Here is an 18,797-nt window from a genome sequence, read left to right as displayed (position 1 = left end):
ATATATTTCCTTTTTAGCACAGCCTACTGGCAACTCATTCCCAGAAATACATTTTCCTCTGCCAATAACAAACATGCAAAGCAGAAATGCTCCTTCTCCAAGTCTGTACCCTGTGGGAGCTGGATTTTCTAGCTTCTGAGAAGGCACAGCTTTTGCTAGTCAAGGGAGATGGGGATATGCACTTCGCTCCTTTGATGCCATGCTTTGCCCTGATTTCTCTTAATAAATATTTGGAAGGCAGTTCAAAAAAGCTCTAGGTCCATTCTCCACAGCTGGAGTACTGGAGATTAATAGAATTAAAGTCTCTTTAAATCCTGAAGAAAGAGCTCAGAAGAGAAAATGTTTTTTTTTGCTTTAACACTGTGTGAGTCATACAATGTTTAGTTTTGGTGTTTGATACATCATAGCATCTAAGCCAAAAAGACAGCTGTAGAATGAGTGGCAGGTTAACAAAGACTGGAGAAAAATAATGTAGAAAAAGCACTACACTGAGGTTGAGAAGGTAGAAAAAAGTCCTCAAAATTACAGTGTTACCAACAAAATTTTATTACAAATCTTGTAGCATGTGAAGAGTTTTTATTCTAAAATCTCCAGTTGTGGTATCAAAAGAAGACAGAAATTAGCAGTTTTCATTTATAATTAAAACATCTCTATCCCCCATGGGAAAAAGCTTGGAAACAGGACCAAAGGGCACCCCTTGGAAAACAGAATGGAAAAATAAAGAACTCAAATCTTTTATTTAATTTTACGATTCACTCCACCATCAGTTATACCCTATTTCTATGCACGGTTGGCCTTTCACCTCTAAAAATTTCTGCCTGATGGCAGAAACAGACAAAGAACCATTCAGCTAAAATAGAACTACAGATGTTTCAGAAACTGCAGCCATTCTATTTTGGCAGCAATTCATAATCAGAATTCTCTGATTATGTCCCTTGTCACATTAAAATCCATAAACTAGAATGTGCACATGCTGATCCATATAATAAACTCTCTCCCTTGGAGCTCATTTACTGAGGTCAACCTTCTCACATACTGGCTTCTCAATAAAGGAATATCATTTGCAGCAAAGCAAACTGCAATTAGGGAAAAAAAAAAAGAAAAAAAAAAGGAGAACTTCCATCCACTCAGCTTATCTGACAAGTGTGGAGAGAGAGAAGTGTTTTTTTCCTAGACCCACCTCTTTGTTTGATCCCCTCCTAATTGCAGTCACCAAAATTAACCCCCAGTCACAGTTAGAAACTTTTCCCCCCAAATATCCTAATCCCTTACTTTTTCTCTCTTCTCCAAAATAAATCAGTATTCTCCTAGTTTCACACATAGATGATGACAGCATTGTGAAACACCAGAGCACAACACCCCTCAGTATTTCTATCAGCTATAGCTAACTAATAGAATTCTGTATCAATGAAGCTTCAAAGATTTTGTAGCAAAAAAGAAGAATGCACCACAATACAAGAATCAAGAACAGAAATTCTAAAGCAGATAGAGCCTACACAGGGACCTTTTCAATGAAAAACTGTATTTCATTTGTGTAATAATCTTAGGATGAGCTATGCACTGTACTCTAACCAATAAATACTTACACAAATCTTTCAGAAGCTAACAGATGGGTTTTTTTATGAGCAGAGACAAGTGCCATTCGGCCTTTTTAGACACTTATAAAAACTCAGATAATTTTAAGCTATTTGAATAGCTGCCTGACAATTTTATTAATGCACTCTGCTACAATATGATCCTGTTTCCTTCACAAAAAGACTGACTCATACCATGGATTTTTATACACACTAAGGTGCATGTTACTAATGCCTTCCTCTTGATTAGTAAGAAAAGAAAGCCTGTTTTGCTGACCAGAAGAAACAGAAAGATCTCTGCAGGATTTAACATGAACACTGTGTCAGAGATCCTGTCTCAAAATCATCTGGAAGCTTTAATGATTTACTCAGTGTAAACTGACAGACTTAAATACAGAACCTGCCCAGAATCAATTCTGTAGCTCAAATCCTGCCTTGAGCCATAGGTGTCAATGAATTTTAAATTTTAATCTTGGCAACAACCGAGTATTTTACATCATCACAAGAACAGCACACCTATAAAAAGCACAATCATTGCAGGAGAGTCAAGGGCTATGACAGGTATTGTTTATTAAAACAGGGCTTCACTCATAGAGCCAAATTCAGGGAAATTTATACAGCACCTACTGACTCTGCCTGCTTCTCATCAGAGCCATCAGCATCTCACTTTCTGGCATGCTAAATTCACATACAAATGAAAAGTTCTGCATGCACTTAACATTACAACCTTACATATAATAGATCCCTACACAAGATGTTTAAATTTGTGAGGGTTATGATCTTTCTTTTTTTTTTTTTTTTTTCTTGCTTTTTCGTTTGGACTTTTGTTTGTTTGGACTTTTTCCTGAAGAAGCTGCACAAATAGTATCAACCTAGACTGTAACCTCAGGATTTCTGCAGACCAATATGCCAAAGCACCCACATGCTGAGTGCTTGCAAATTTTAAGTTTGGGATTGACTATGTGCCAGTCCCTCTTCAGCTCTGGGCACTTGATCCTGCACCAAAATCGCTGCTGACCTTTTCTGGTATTTATGATGTCAGTATGGATTTCTATCATTATTTGAGCTCCTGACACAAAGCAAACAGCTTCTATAGCATGTTTTTATTCATGCAAAGTATGAACATATGAATCTCAGTATTCCTGTCAAGTTTGCCATTTCTCCTTCTTGTATGCTTGGTTAGTGGAGGCCCCCTTTCCAGAGAATAGTTACTTGCACAGATGAACACCAGTGGTAGCTTACATTCTCTGAGTGACTTATGAGTAGAGTTATTTGAAATGCACTTGTTGGGTATTAACCAGTCTCTGTTGTTTAAAAGTACTTAAAATATTCATTGTATTAGCTAGCTGGATTGTGAGACTACCATGCAGTAGTAGTAAGACATCACTGTTCAATAAAGCCTGAGCTTTGACATGTACTTAGAAATATCATAATGCCCTTTGATGTAGCATTCAATTTAATACAGAGCTCCTCAACACTGATCTCTACAGGGATTATTCAGGTCTCATTTGTGAGTCCCAGCTGTGACTCATGCAAAGCAATAACCTAAAGGAACAAGGCAGATGCAGGAATTGTCACCTGACAATGTAAAGCAGGAAGAGAGTTTCTTGCTACTTACATGAGGAGCAGCCAGCACACAGAGACTGTGATCCAGACTGAAACTGCAACTTGTAAGACGTAGAATTATGATGACTGTTGTAGTCAGGTCGCAAATAAATTAAATCCTGAGAATCCATAGAAAAAAAGAACCCACACTGCAGGACCAAAAGTTTGGGGGAGCAAGAATAATGAAACAGTTAGCAGATGTGGCCTTTATAAGGACTTTAAGATTGATGGCACAGAACATAGCTTTGGACTAATTTTTTTTCAGAAGAATTTGCACAGAAGAATTCTGCAATAAAAACATATTGGTTACTAATCCTTGTTGTCTGAAACACTCTGCAGCACTTCATCCAGGAATATACTGTGATCTACAGTCCCAAACTTTTGCCCTCAGGCTAGTTACTTTCTCAAGTTTAGAACTGTCAAAATCTAGTGAAAGATGAATAGGACACATAATCAGTGCCAACTAAGTCACAGAAAACATGCATGACAGGTTATCTGCACCAGACTAGCTGCAGACTCAAACCTTTGAAGTCAATATTTTGGAGGTACATCTCAGTCCTAAAGGAAAACATTCTACCTATCTTTAGAGCAATGGAGAATGAAGCTAAAGCAAAAATGCCCAAATCCCAGCTGAAAAACTGAATATGACTCTTGAAATTTAAGTTATGGGTTCCCAAAGACATATTTATGCATAGAGATTGAAGCTTGTATATAAAATGATTAATAATTACACAATCCCCAACTGGCTCCCAAGAGAAACTGTTAAATGTTACATTGCTTGAGACACTGTTTCAGGCTACCAAAGAGAGTGTGATTTCCTCCCAAAGGCTAAGGTTGCCACTTCAAAGAAGAGATTTTAAAATTTCTGCACTCTGCTACAGAGCAGTTGGATCACTTATTGTGAGGGCATATGCATATACATGCATATATGCAAAGAGCTTATCAGGAAAGGGCAGAAGAGCAATGATTTACAGAGAAATCGTACTGCCTTTTTTCCATCTACAGAGTGAATGGAGTAGTACCTTTACCACCTGAAATATTAAATTACTATGTAAGGGTCTGATCTTTTCAGCAACTCTTAAGATAACTGGAATAAGAACCTTTGCAGAACAAGGACTTTGAGTATTGCAGGTGCTGTTTAAAACACACTGTAGGACCTTCTACACAGCAAATCAGACCTGGTTAGATAACAAGACAGTCCTGAACCTGATGAGTTTCTTCCAAGCCTGGTGTCCAAGAAAAAAGGAATCTGAGCTACTGGTTTCCCTTTATCACTGTTTTTGCTGGGAAAAAAAGTCTTCCCAGCCACAGAAAGAATCACAAACTCTAGTACCTTCCCTCTATGTGTGGTTGCAATTTGGAAAAGGCTATGCTGGACTGCCTCATCAGTTATGTTGCAGTAACCTGAAGACAGAAGTTCTTGCCTTTCCTGCACTGATGTGAAAAATTCTTTAATTTGCACAAAAAGCATCCTGGTGTAGGCAAGTTTATAATGGTGCCTTCTAGCCAGCAACTGGTTGTTAGAACATTTCTAGAATGAGACCTAGAGGGTCTAAAGCTGCCCTCCTAACTGGGGTTGGGTGTAATGAGAGGTTCCTTTAGAGACTAGCCTTTCCCTTCACAGCAGTTTTATTGCACGTCTGTTTATGTAATATTTCAGCAAACATTCTAGACTGCCCCCAAGAAATCTTCATGAACTTACCTGGGACTTCTGGGAGAGAAACAAGGAAGAAATTAAAACATTAGTTTAGTAAATCATCCTTTGGAGGAATATTTAGGGCTCATGACATGAGACAATCCTTCAATCTTTTGTAATGCAGGTAGGAGAAATAAAAAGACACTTCGGAAAAATTGAGATGCAGCACAGAATTAAGCCAAACTTTTGCAAAGCAGTAAAAGAGTATCAGTATCTCTCCAAATTACTTGCCTTTCCTTCCATTTCCATTGAATGACAGAACAATACAATCATTTAGGTTGAAAAAGACCTTTACATCCTACCAAAGTAACACTACCAAGTCCATCCTACTCAACCTTGTCCCTACTTGCCACATCTACACAGCTTTGAAATGCTGCCAGGGATGGTGACAACTTCCTGGACAGTCTGTTCCAATCCTTGTCATCCTTTCTGTTAAGAAATTTTCTGCTGCCCTTCTCTGGATATGCTCCAGGACCTCAATGTCATTCTTGCAGTGAGGGGCCGAGAAATGAACATGAGGTGTGGCCTCAGAAGCACTGAGAAAAGACGGACAATCCATGCCCTGGTCCTGCTGGACATGTTATTGCCTATAGAGGCCAGGATGCCACTGGCCTTCATTGACTACCTGGGCCCACACTGGCTCATGTTCAGCTGCTGCTGACAAGCACCCAAAGATCCTTCCCCACTGGGCAGTGTTCCAGCCATTCAGCCCCAAACCTGTAGTGCTGCATAGGGTTGTTGTGACTCAAGTGCAGGACCTGGCACTTTGCCTTGCTGACACTCACAGAACTGGCCTTGGCCCATTGATTCAGCCTCTCCAGATCCTTCCTGTCCAGATCTTTCCTGCCCTCCAACAGATTAACACCCCCACTCAACTTAGTGTGGACCAAGCGTGCATCTGATCCCCTCATCCGGATCATTGACAAAGACACTAAATCAAACTGGCCCCAGTACTGAGCCCTGGGAGACACCACCAGTGACTGGCTGACAAATGTATTTAGCTCCATTCACCACCACCCTCTGAGCCCAGCCCACCAGCCAGTCTTTTATCCAGAGAACACATCTAAACCATGGGAAGCCAGTTTCTGTGAGAATGCTGTGGGAAACCATGTCAAAGGCTTTATTAAAGTTTAGGTAGACAACATCCACACTCTTTGCCTCATCCACTAAGGAGAGCCACCTTTGTCACAGAAGGAGATCAGGCAGGTCAAGCAGGACCTGCCTTTCACAAACCCCTGCTGACAGCGCTCAATCCCCTGGTTGTCCTGCACATGCTGCAGGACAGCACTCAAGGTGACCTGCTCCATGATCTTCCCTGGCCCCAGGGTCAGGACTTCAGGCCTGTAATTCCCGAGATGCCTCTTCTGGTCTTTCCTGTAAGTGGGCATCGCATTTATTCATCTCCAGCCCACTGGGACCTCTCTGGTCAGCAAGATCTGCTGAGAGATTCAGCCAGGCACTGCCCCTGGCTGGCTCCCTCACCAGCTGGGTCAGGAAATAATCTTCCACACACTCCAGAAACTTCCTGGACTGTTTCCTCTCTCCTGTGCTGTATTTCCAGCATATGTCTGCTAAGTAAGTTCAACTTACCTCTCTGGTAAGTTCAAGCCCACCACAAGAACAAGGGCTAGCAACTGTGAGACTTTCCAGCTGCTTATTTCTTCTGCCTCCTCATCGCAGCTGAGTGGCCCGCAACAGACTCTCACCATGGTATTTGCTTTGTTGGCTCTCCCTCTGATTCCTACCCTTAAACACTCAACTCTAATGTCACCATCACCGAGGTCACCTTTGCTAATAGAACTGCAGCCTATGACACGGGCTGGAGAACAAGCCTGTGCTTGGACACTTCCTCTCTCTGCAGCATTTAGGATCCAAAGTCTTCTCCCAGCCCAGCTCAACACCTGGAGCTATGGCATTGTTTCATCTACTCATTGTTTGGGCACAACTGCCTGGGAGATGAGCAGATGTAGACACTGATCAATTGATTGCCAGGATTAAAAAACTGTGGAGAAGCAGGTGGTCAGCTGGAATTAAAACAACACATGGGACAACTTACAAAATCATCCCTTTAGGAGTTTTGCTGTGTACCTAATGAGGGCAGCAGTACAGCAATTCTGTCTCCATGTGTAAGTCAGAGCTTTTCACAGCTCGAATCAGATGAACATTATTGCCTAGCTCTATGGAGACTGATTTACACACACATTTTACTTCCATTAATTATTCTTCTCCATATTTCCATATTTTCTGCCTGTATTTTCTTTCAATCTTACATGCCTCTGCTCCACATTCCTCTTTTTACAAGAAGTCTTTCTGCTTGGTTTTATTCCCCCTGTATAAAAGCAAGGGATCTTAATTACAATTATGACAGAAATTATAATAAGACAATCCCACTTACTGTCTCAAGTCATATTTTGCAGTGACCATGCAGTCCTCTATGCCCAAGTTCTTTTTATCCACATTTCTTTTCCTGCTATAACATGCTATTACACTGTAGTCAGTCAAATATGGCTATTAATGGGACAGCTGCACATAGTGAGACAGTACAATAGCATAGCTTTACTTCCTAGGCATACATTTATATTACCTATGGTTGTCAGGGTATATGTTTGTTTACATGAAACTCAAGGTTCAATGGAGAGAAAGGCTTGGTGAAGAGGTCTGAGCAATACATGAAGAGGAGGAAAAATTGTATATTCCTTAATGAAAAAAAGCTTGAGAATAATTAAATTAAGCAAAAAGGTGACTGCTTCTGGCTTGCTGAAAAGACATCAGTGTATCCACAGAAGGGCATGGAAACAAAGGAGTTTGTAAATGAACAAGTAAGCACTAAAACCCAGTCCTTGACATAGAGCTGAAGATAATAGGTCCTGTCCCGGAGCTGGGTACTGAGAAAAGCAGGCCTTGTGGATTTCAGCAGGGGATAAGTACAGTAAATGTGCTCTTTCCTGGCTCCCTCCTAATGGAGTGGTGTATTTTACCTTCTCTAAATAAATACTCCCATTTGCTTAGGCTGATTTTGCTTGAGATGATTTTGAGAGAGATGATGAAACACATCAAGGCTACACTTTTACAGGGTTGTAAACCTTTAAACCAGGATGCTGGATTGTCTCTGCACTTACCAGCACTGCAATACATATGCTGAGGGCAAGAGGAGAACAATAGGGTATGTCTCTGACTCTGAACAGCTGGCAACACTTGAACCTGGGAGAATTAAATGGTTTTAGTGGTGTGCTAGCCAGAAGGTGCTCTGCTCTGTGACAGAGTAGTAGGGGAACTTTTTTGTAATCATCTCCTTATAGTTACTCTAAAGGAGTCCTTTCTCAGACTGACTATGAAGTACATTTTCAAGGAGCTGTGGGGAATTGGAATAGTTAGGGAAAACTATTTTAGGTGCTTAGAATCCAGACCCCTTTATCAACTTATTAAGAGGAACAAACAGCAGTTTATTTCTATTCGCATGTGTAACTTAGCTCCCTTCTGCTTCCTCACTGGCTCAAGAATGATCTCAACTTCATTCATTCTCAGTAGTTACATGGAACAGTTAAATTGAAAGTAATAATAAGTTTTATTAATTAAAAAAAAATAATAAAACCCAAGTTCTTCCAAGAGGTATTGAATAGTACCTAACTACAGCATGCTCATAATTCTTTATCATCTACTGTATTGCCAGGCTCTCACTTGCCCCAAATAATCAGACCAAAAAACCAAACTACATAGATAATTGGTGTTGTCTATTAATCTATACAGAACATCATTGAGAAAAGAGCTCACAAAGAGAACAATAACATTCAAACACCAAAAACTCAAAGAGTGAAAGCATTTAACAAAACCTCAGCTAGCCCTTTCATCCATACTGTATTGTTTGTCTCATCATTCTCCCCCCACCCCTCGAATAAGGACAGTAAAAAAATCATTAAAATACCTTTGAACTTGTGAAAGACGGCCCATAGCTCAGCAATGTCAGTGGCAAATGTAATGTCTGTGTCGAGGACAATGACTCGCTCAAGATTGGAAGGTAGAGTCTTAGTCAGAACCAACTTCATCAGCCCGTAAATCCCAGAGTAGTGTTTGTTGGGGATCCAAGACACTTCAGACTTGACAGGAAATGGGAAGTCAGAAAGAGGAAGAAAAAATAATCTTTATTAGAAAGAGAAAATTTTCCTGAAAGTAGTTCTTGTCATAGTGGAAGATCTCTGAGGTGGAAAGTCATCCAAAAGCCTGTACTTAAATTTACTTCTTAAGTGCTGAAATGTACTAGTATCTGAATGCTTGGAGAAAAAAAGTTCTTCCAGGCAACCTCTTCACACAATATAACTAAAATTAGTTGAGCCTTTCTGGTCTGGTAGAATTCATTCTGAGACATCCACGTGTCCTTATAAAACTGAAAGGCATTTTTAGTCTAAAACTTCAGGTGTATTGTATATTACTTTCATTTTCAACCAAAAGAGAGGTTGTCATCTCAAAATTTTCTCTGATGCAGAATATTTTCCTTATATTTTTAATAGATTTGGTGGTCAGAATTTCAAAAGGCCAATCATTTGAAATTATGGGCCAGAAAATTGCAAAAAAACTGTTTCTTACAAATGCAAATTTACCTTAAGCCTTACATTTTAAACTTAAAACTATTGAGGTCCCACAGACATGCTCAAAAGTAGAGAAATTGACAGAAAATTGTCAGCCACATTTTTTGTATTTATGTATTGAATGTGGCAACTTCAAACATTTTAATTTCTTCAGTAAGAGCTAAAGAAACATTTGTACATCTTCTAAAATAAAAGATGGGAGGCTAAATTCTGTAATATGTTGTATTCTTGACACAGGGATATTCCATTAGTTTTCCTTCTGTGACACTCAAGTTCTCCAATTTCGAAAGTTTCTGTTTAAAGTGGGTTATTACATGTTTTTGAGAAGTTCCTATTTCCCTGTCTGAAACGCCTAGTTTGTTTTAAGGGGCATGCACTACAATTCCCAGATTTTACATTTTCCCTGAAGCCGTGCTCTCAATAACTTAAATTAGTATTTTATCTACAAAATCTTGAGTGAAACAGATTTCAGGATTTATCCTGGCATGTTACGCTTTGGAAAAAGTAGGCAAAAACTCAGCGTATTCATAAAACTGAGGAGATTTATTCTGTTGCTTAACTTTCTTATATCTATTCATTGTCATTGTAAATTTTATTACATGAAACAACACTTGCACAAAAAAAATATAATTTCCCCCAAAATCCTTAGAGAAAACCTTCTGTAAGAGAGTGAGTTCCTACATTTAGAAGTTGGAAGCATGGTTGAAGAAAGGCTAATAATAGGTGCTTAGAGCACATTTCTTTTTGAATATAAAGTAACAAGGCCTCTGTTGATGTAAGCTGACCTCCTCTATTCCCTTTTAAATGGCACACAACTTTTCTCTGTATTCTCAGGATTCCTGTACCAGGGCAGAGCACTCTCCCACTGCAAAGTTCATTAAAAAGACAGAGGGAAGTAGAACAAACCTTTAAGGAGAAAGACAAGAATTTCAAGGGAAAGGCAGAAAAAGCAGATTCTCATAAAATAAAACCAGAAAGTGCAAACTGAAGCTTAAAGTTTTGGCTGGTTTATTGAAAACTCAATGCTCCCCAGAAATATCTTCTGCATGACACAGAGATAATTTCAAATTCACACCCTCACAACTCTACTTATTTGTGGTCCCTGTTGCTTTCCTGCATTGTGGCTTTTGGAATGGACCATCACATCATGGTGTATTTAATTTATACAAAACAGTATCTACTTTGCTTCTGGAAACCATACTGTTCTGAATCTGCCACTTGATATCCTTGTGCTAGACCAGTCATACCTGACATGTTAAAAGTGTTAGACATTTTACAGACTTGAGCTGGCTTTTACCCATTGCTATGTGATTAATTTTGGATGGCATGTCCTTCATTTTATTAGCTGAAATATTTCTCCAGAAAAACACCCAGTGTGCTTATACAAATAAGTTTAATAAGGTAAAGATTCATAAATTGCATGAATAGCCTGAGACAAACAGGGAAGGTAAAGGGTGGCTGGAAAAGCAAATCACCTTCACAGTGCAGTCATTTTTTTTGCTCTCAGAATTCCCAATTTCTACCACTGCCATGTATCACTGCAGGGAAGAAACCCATGTCTGGCAGCTCCTTCTGATCTGGCACATAGAAGTCAAAGCCTGCCATCCTGAAGCCCAATGTCTTGAAGGCACCATTTTTAAAAATGAAGGGGGCAGCCCCTGTTCCAAATGGTCCAACACAGCTGGCTAGCATGTGTTGGATTTGAGGATATGTTGAAGCCTGGACTCTCAATCAGTCCAATTTATCCCCAGTTTCCTTTCCTATGATACAGAGTTAATTAAAACACAAACAGAGATCCTAATTAGCCCCCAGCATAATTTCTTCATGGCTTTGGTATTCAAGAATAATGTAACAGTTCCAAATTCATGGCAAGGAAAACTCCTTACGCTGCACAAGAGCACTGTGAAGGCTCACTCTCTGTCTCACTACATAGTCTTATGTGAGGAAATACACAGTCTTATGCCAGAAATACACTGCATGGAGCAAGTGCTTAGTCCTTGTCCTGGTTTCACAAGGACCTGGAGGTTATTGTGTATCATGTCGAAACATTGCAGGGAGCAGGAGGAAGGGACTCTGCCTTCTGAGAAGAGTGTGGCTTCTGGTTGAAAAACCATTTTTCTAAACATTATCTAAATACTTTCTGTAAGTTTTACTACAATTTTGTTTGCCTAGCACAGTTAAAATGGCACATATACGGCATGTTTGTGAATCATCTGTTAACAAGCTAGATTAGAATTGCCTTCATAGAACAAATATTCCTAGAAGATACACCAGCAACATTAAAAAAAACAGTTAGTAAAAGTGAGTGAAACAAAACAGTGTGACATACTTTGCCATTTGTACAATTCCCAGTTCAGCAGAAATAGCACACCTTGGATCTCTAGCTCTCAAGATCTGTGTTTTTGCTCATGAGAGATGAGTAAAGAAAAGCATTTATTTGGTGCTGACACTGATTCTTTTAAGTTAAATGAAATAGTGTCTACTCACTAAAGATCTTTCATCAGAACCATCTTTATTCTTTTAGCAATTGAAGACTGAAAACAAACCAAAATATCTAAATTATCTGAATATAAAAATCACAAGCCCATGAGTCTGCATGCAGCGCGTAACTGATCACCTGGTAAATGCCAGAGAGATGGGAGCAACAGTCTCTATGTTCAGGTATACCTCACCAGCAAGTTCTCTTCTCTAACTGTGCTGAATCTCTGGGAAAAGCTGTCCAAATCACAGTAGCTGTGCACAGCCTGACTCAGCTTTCTCACAGTTGCTACCACTGTATAAATGCTCATTAGGTTCGCAAAAGTGTCATTTTTAACAGAGGAATCTGATACATAGAGCTTAAAATGTTTCCTTGACTGAGAGAAGGGGGAATGGTGGCTCGTTCTCTGTGAATGAATTGTATAGTGGCTACATTCCCAAGCATTTAGGTATTTTTATTTTTTAAAACACTTGAGTCTGGTTGCTCACACATTATGATCACAAACCACAACTCTCTTATCAGGTCATCACAAATATATCCAGACAGACTTTGACTCTTACACTGTACTTCTTTATGGAACTGCATGATTATTTTAATGTGCTCTTTTTCCCCACAAACAGATGATGGGGAAACTTGCCCAAGCTTCCCAGGTGAATACTGACTGCTCCACAGATGTAAGTGAACTATCTGTACAAGGGTAGGTCACCTGAGCCTCTTTAAAAAGGGATGAAGGCTTGGACTTGAAGACTTAGTGTGAAACAAGTCTGGAAAACAGTACCAGCAGAACAGAATGATAGTGACCAACACAGAAGGACAAAAAACTTTGGAGTTTCTGACACGATACTTTCTGTATTGTGTCAGATCAATCATCCACTGAGCTCAGTAGCTGGCATCATACAGTAGATGGGGACAGATGCCTACTGAAGAATATAAACCCAGGGGAATTCTATACCAATACTGCTCCCCATATATATTCTCATCCTGCAGCGAGTTGCACCAAATTTTGGAGCTAATGGTGGTATTATTATTGGTTAATAAATTTTGTTGGATTTTTCATCTGTGAATTAGATCAAATTAGGATACAGTTTTATGTTTGGTAAATGTCCAATTCATTATATTCCATTATTATTACATTTCTATTTAAACCTCATGCTCTTAAAGGTTATCAGTCTTGCATACCAAGACATTTTGTTTGCAAATATGACTTTGCTGAACTCACCCTTGTCTTTTCCACATTACTAAAATCATGATAAACAGAGCAGTGAGATGAAGCACAAGAAAAGAGATTATGTATTTGCTGTCTTACCTTAGTGCATGTTTACATGCACACAAAGCGAAGCATCAAAACAGTAGCCAGAGGAAAGATAAACTAGGGCTTTATGGGACTGTAGGAGTGTATATGCTTCTCTTATCATTTACCATCTTCTCTGAAGCACTAGAGGTTGACTGAAAGCCTAATAGCCTGATTTGCTACATGCTTCTTGGATTGGAAGGTGATATATAATAGTACCATTAGAAAAAGCTCTCAAAACTTTTAGATAGCAATTGCATAAACTTAAGACTGCATTTCTTTTCTATAAATAGAAATTTCCATTCTAAAAGCATTTCCCCCATTAAAGAAGACTTCTGATTACTTCCCTACCAGAAAAAAATTAAATCCTGACGTTTCCTGATGAATGGGTTGTACTCAATACAGCACCACAAAATCACAGAACAAGCTTGGAAGGTCAAGCTTGGAACCTCTGGGAGTCATTTGGTCCAACTTCCCCCTGACAAGCACGGCCACCCAGAGGCAGTGGCCAGGTCCAGATGGCTTTTGACTATGTCCAAGGATAGGAACTCTACAATCTCACTGGGCACTCTGAGCCACTGCTTGGTTACCCTCACAGTAAAATAATGTTTCCTGATGTTCAGAGGGCTCCTCCTGTATTTCAGCTTGTGCCCACTGCCCTTTGTTCTGTCTCTAGGCACCTCTGACAAGTGCCTGGCTCTGTCTTTTTCATACCCTCCCTCCAAGTATTTATGTACAACGATAAGATCCCCCACCAAGCCTTCACTTCTCTGGATGAACAGTCCCAGCTCTCTCATCTTTCCTTGCATATGAGGTGGTTCGATCCCTTCATCATCTTAGTAGCCCTTGGCTGGATTCTTCATTATTTTCATGTCTCTCTTGTGCTGAGGTGCCCAGAACTCAGCCTGACCCAGCCCTCCAGGTGTGGCCTCACCGGTGCTGAGTCAAGGGGAAGGGTCACATCCTTTGATCTGCTGTCAGTGCTGGGTTTAATGCTGTCATTGTTGCAAGGGCAAATTCCTGGCTCTTGTTTGACCTGGTGTCCACCAGATTCTTTTCTACCAAGCTGCTTTCCAGCCGGGGAAACCCTCAGCATGTCATGGTACATGGGTTAGTTCTCATATGTAAAATTTTGCACGTTTTGTTGAACTTCATGAGGTTCTTGTCAGACTCCCCTTCTCTGTTAAGTAGTATTTTTTTCCATTTACCTAATGAAATTCCTCACTGTCCCACAGAATATATAGCATCACAAAATCCTCTGAGCAACAAAAAGCGTTCCTTGTTCAGCATGGTAAGATGGAATTTTGGCTGATAATGTGTTTTCCCTGGCAGAATGTCCTTAAATACTTTACCCTGGAAAAATGCAACCTCCTATACCATATTGATTTTGTCACTACATTCACTGCATCTTCCTAGGTATGCTTGGAGAAAAAAAAAAAAAATCAATCAAAATAATGCAGAGCTATGACATAGTATCCCCTTTCCCACTTCAGATCAAAGACACCCATGCTGCTCGGCTGACTCCGCAAAAGCACCATGAAGATCAGTGCCTTGCAGGAGCCTGTAGGTCAGGCTGGCTGGAGTGATGCACCAGGCTGAGAATCAGCAGCCGAGGCACAAGGTGCCACCTGCATGCCTCCTCCCCACCTCTGAGGTGGGCTCATAAATGGGATCAAACAGAACCCAATTCCATCACTATCCAGACTAATGGCTGCAGATTTCCTGCACTGGGGAAACAGCCAGCAGCAAACAGAAGAACTAAGAAAACAGAAAAGGTGGAGGGAAATAGAAAATGCAGTCTTTAGATTTTGCCTCCCCAGAGCCTTCATGCCAGGTTTTGCCATTAAAAATACCTAGCACCTAAAATAGACTGATTAAAAAAAAGAGAAATGTGAATCAGGTTTTGTAATACATGACTCAATGGAAACATGGATATCCAGAAGTAATTGGCATCTACTTCCTCTTAAGCAACTTCAGCATAGGCACTATCTTGAAAATTGCATCAGTCAGATGGTAAACTAAGGCTGAAATCTTAAAAGAAGGCAAACAGAGCAAAACTTCCAGGCCACAGCAAAATCACAGAGTATTTTAAATCTGCACAAGTTGTAGCTGAATTGTATCTGACACTGATCTGAAAAGCAGTGTAATAGTGAAAGAACTTCCAGCAGGAACGATCTCTGTGAAGCAAAACCTTCACAGAGATCCTTCCTGCTGGAAGTTCTTTCACTATTTGCCAAAGTCTTATGTAGCTGCTGGCTTCAGGCAGCCCTTAAAAATATCCTAGGCATTGGGAACAACCCTGAAATTCTGATGTGTGAATCAGGTAACAATAAAAATTGTTATTTCCTCCGACTGGATAAATAACTTTCTAGACTCAGCTGACTACTAGTTTTCACAGCTTTTTCATTACTTGCTTAGTGCTTTGCTTCTACTATGAACACTACAAGTAGCAAGATAGTGGTTTTTAAATCATGTAGCCTTCATTTAAGACAAAGCTAACAGAACTGGGGCTTTCATGTCACTTCTAAACTGGAGGGAAATACCGCCACCACTTTAATAAGGATCATATTCTGTGATTTGCAACATAAAGCATAAAAAGAGGGGGTAAAAAACCAATATTGATTTGCTGGCAGAGGACAGGAAGTATTCTTTATGCATGGTTTTTTTCATCACTGTTTTTCACACAGGGAGAACATCCTGCTGTGAATATATGCCATACCTCTTCTCACATTCCTGAAACTTGAGTCACAATTCCAGCAGCACTAGCAGGGCTCAGGCTTAGTTCCAGGATAATCCTTCCCATTTTACATTGACTATACCTCACAATATCTTACCTCTTTGCTGGGACATGTGACTGATCCCCTGTCTCACTCTCTTGCTTCCAGGGGAGCAGTGTCAACACCTTGTTGCAGAGACTGAGTTATTGGGAATCATTGAGGAAGGAGACAAGTAGGTTACCATTTAAATATGGGTAAACATTCATGCCTGTATTTAGCACTTTTCTTTTTACAGATAATAATAATAATGATAATGATAATAATAATAATAATAATAATAGTAGTAGTAGTAGAAGAACTTAGATTGAGAAATTCCAAATCATCACAGATCCTGAGAGAAAGAAGACTACTGTCACCACCAATAGTTTTCTTAGATGGAAAGCCAAAACAAATCTCCTTGCATCTCACCTTCAGAAAATCACTGCCTTTGCTCCATCCTTGTCAGGCATCCAGCAAACATTAACAGAAGAACCTTATTTGAACAAAACCAGACTCTTCTATTAATGTTTGCTGGATAACTCGTAACTTCCACATTGAATTTAGTTTTCTCCTGGGTGATTCACATGATTTGATTATACTGATATTCCCCCCCAAAACAAGTCCTTACTATTTATTTTGGTTGTCAAGGAAACCAAAAATCCAGCAAAGTTGGGTAACTTTTCTAGATTCAGAATTTCTGTTTTCTGAGTATTTTAAGAAATAATAACTTACTCTAAAAAACAATTGTAAGGAGAAACTAATTTATACATCTTAGCTAAAATAATTTTTCTATTTCTGCTGGCCTTTGCAGCTGTTCTTGCTCATCAGAGAAGCACTGGTGACTTTAATAGGATTCTGCCTCATCTTTCACTTTAAGAAACAGATGGTATCTTCCACACATGTGCAACAAGTCTGGATACAAATAACAGTGAGCAAAAAGGTTGAGATAGAAATGGATGATTATTTGGACCTCTGGGTCCTGGATAATGTAGAGCAAATGCAGAAACCGTGGAGCAAGCCACAACTGGAAATGAAGATTAGATATTAAAAAGGGCAGAACAAACAAAACCTCCAAAATCAGCATCAGCATACAGCAAAGGAAAATAACTGCAAATTAATTCTCATATCTGTAGCAAAGTCCATAACACAGTCTGACTGATGTTGAGGAGGTTTTTTCTTTTCTTTTCTTTTTTAAAATTTTCTTTCCAAATCTCTCACCAATACACACATGCACAAAAAGGGCAGACAAGTGGGAAAAACCTGATTTAAGGATGCTTCTTCAAAACAACTTCCTTAACAACAAAATTAAATGAGGGTGCCAAGAGCTTATCCATGCTTTATATGGATACAACTGTAGTCATAAACTAAAACTGATGTAGGTGGCTTTTTTTTGGTCTCTGCCACTCAGGCAACAAAACACTCAGCCATACAGCTTTTTCAGAAAAGTAAGGACTAAAAGGTAATTCACCTATTGTGATCTTTAAGGACTACCTCCCTCCCCTTAGGTATTTAGCTTGCTTTTCTCCCACTTTATTTAGCCCCATAAAACTCAAATGGCCAGATTCTATTTGAGTTCTTTTCTTTAATCTCATTTGAGACTTTCTAAATTTCTTAATTGTTTCTTACTATCTTCAAAATTCTGAATGCTCTCTTTGTTTTCCTTTCTTCATTTGTGCAAAATGAGACTGCAGAATGAAAAATTCTGGCCAGTCTCAGTACTGTTTCTTTGTTTCTTGTGCCTTTGAGGACTCTGGCGTCAACCACAGCTGTTTTCAGTGCAGCAGTCAAGGGTGGAGGACCTAAAAGAGTCTGAGCATCCCAAGAGAGGTCAGGGAGGACCAGACAAACACCAGCCTCCCAGCCCCACCTCTCCAGATAAGGCAAAAGAACAAATCTTCCCTAGAAGATAAGATAAAGCCCTTTTTTACTTTTTTCCTGTCAGTGAATGAGTGAAGAGAGACAAACAAGCTGAAGCAGATAAAATGGCAGGAAGCCAGAGCTTTCTGCTAAAAGCTGACTGACAGGTAGATCTGGCCAGACCTCACCCAGTGGTGAAAACTCAGGGCAGCCTTTCTTGCTTCATCTGTGTGGAAAGATAAGAAAGATCAATTGCCCGCTTTAATTGCCAGTGAACTCAATCAACAAGCTCTTTGTGCTAATTCATCAGGGAAGATACAAATCCATGAAAATATTATCACTGTCTGATGCACTGAAGCTTTTTCACTTTAGTAACTATGCAAGTACATCCACATTAGCTGCACATTAGCTCCATTCCATGTTCTAGCACATTTCCATGCAGCTCTTGGGGTCAAAGCCTAGCAGCACACAACCTGTATTTTGCATGATGTCAGGATAACAAACGGGTGTCATCATAGCATTATCCAGGATAAAATGCAACAGCATATCCTGCATAAGTACATTTTGTTGGACAGACAACAGCAGCAACTCAGTGACAAAAACTTATCTGAAGTGGGATTCTTTCCCTGTTGAAAAATCCTTTTGTAAGGATTATCAAAGAAGGTTGCAGGACAGTTACAGTGACTATTGCTAACCAAGTAATACCTGAGAGAGGAGACTGCAGGTGTAAAATACTAATAATCATGCACAAAAACATTCCCAACCAGACACCAAGAATATTGAGGGAATGACTTCCCACCCTTTTAAGCCTGAAAGATTCCCATTCAGTTTGTATCCATACAAAACAGTATTTGACAGCCAGAGTTGCAAAATAAAGAATCATTGACTATGTCAAGTTAGATGGGACCCATAAGAATCATTGAGTGCAACTCCCTTCTTGTCACAGGACTACCTAA

General features: G+C 39.7%; 1 protein-coding gene across 4 annotated transcripts in view; it reads right to left on the bottom strand.

The window, feature by feature from the left end:
• Nucleotides 1-18,797, bottom strand: part of LARGE1 (LARGE xylosyl- and glucuronyltransferase 1) — a 275,742-nt gene that overhangs the window by 93,954 nt on the left and 162,991 nt on the right. For 3 of the 4 annotated variants that reach the window (XM_009086431.4, XM_050970012.1, XM_050970015.1), the window contains one exon: nucleotides 8,798-8,969. The exons of the other annotated variant lie outside the window; for it this stretch is intronic. In XM_009086431.4, coding sequence (XP_009084679.2) covers nucleotides 8,798-8,969 — 172 coding nt within the window. The remainder of the gene's footprint in view (nucleotides 1-8,797; nucleotides 8,970-18,797) is intronic. 4 annotated transcript variants of the gene reach the window in all.

Source organism: Serinus canaria, chromosome 1A, assembly GCF_022539315.1.
Source record: "Serinus canaria isolate serCan28SL12 chromosome 1A, serCan2020, whole genome shotgun sequence".
Lineage (NCBI taxonomy): Eukaryota > Metazoa > Chordata > Aves > Passeriformes > Fringillidae > Serinus > Serinus canaria.
The sequence above is the reverse complement of the archived record's forward strand: the minus strand, read 5'-3'. Positions and strand labels throughout refer to the sequence as shown.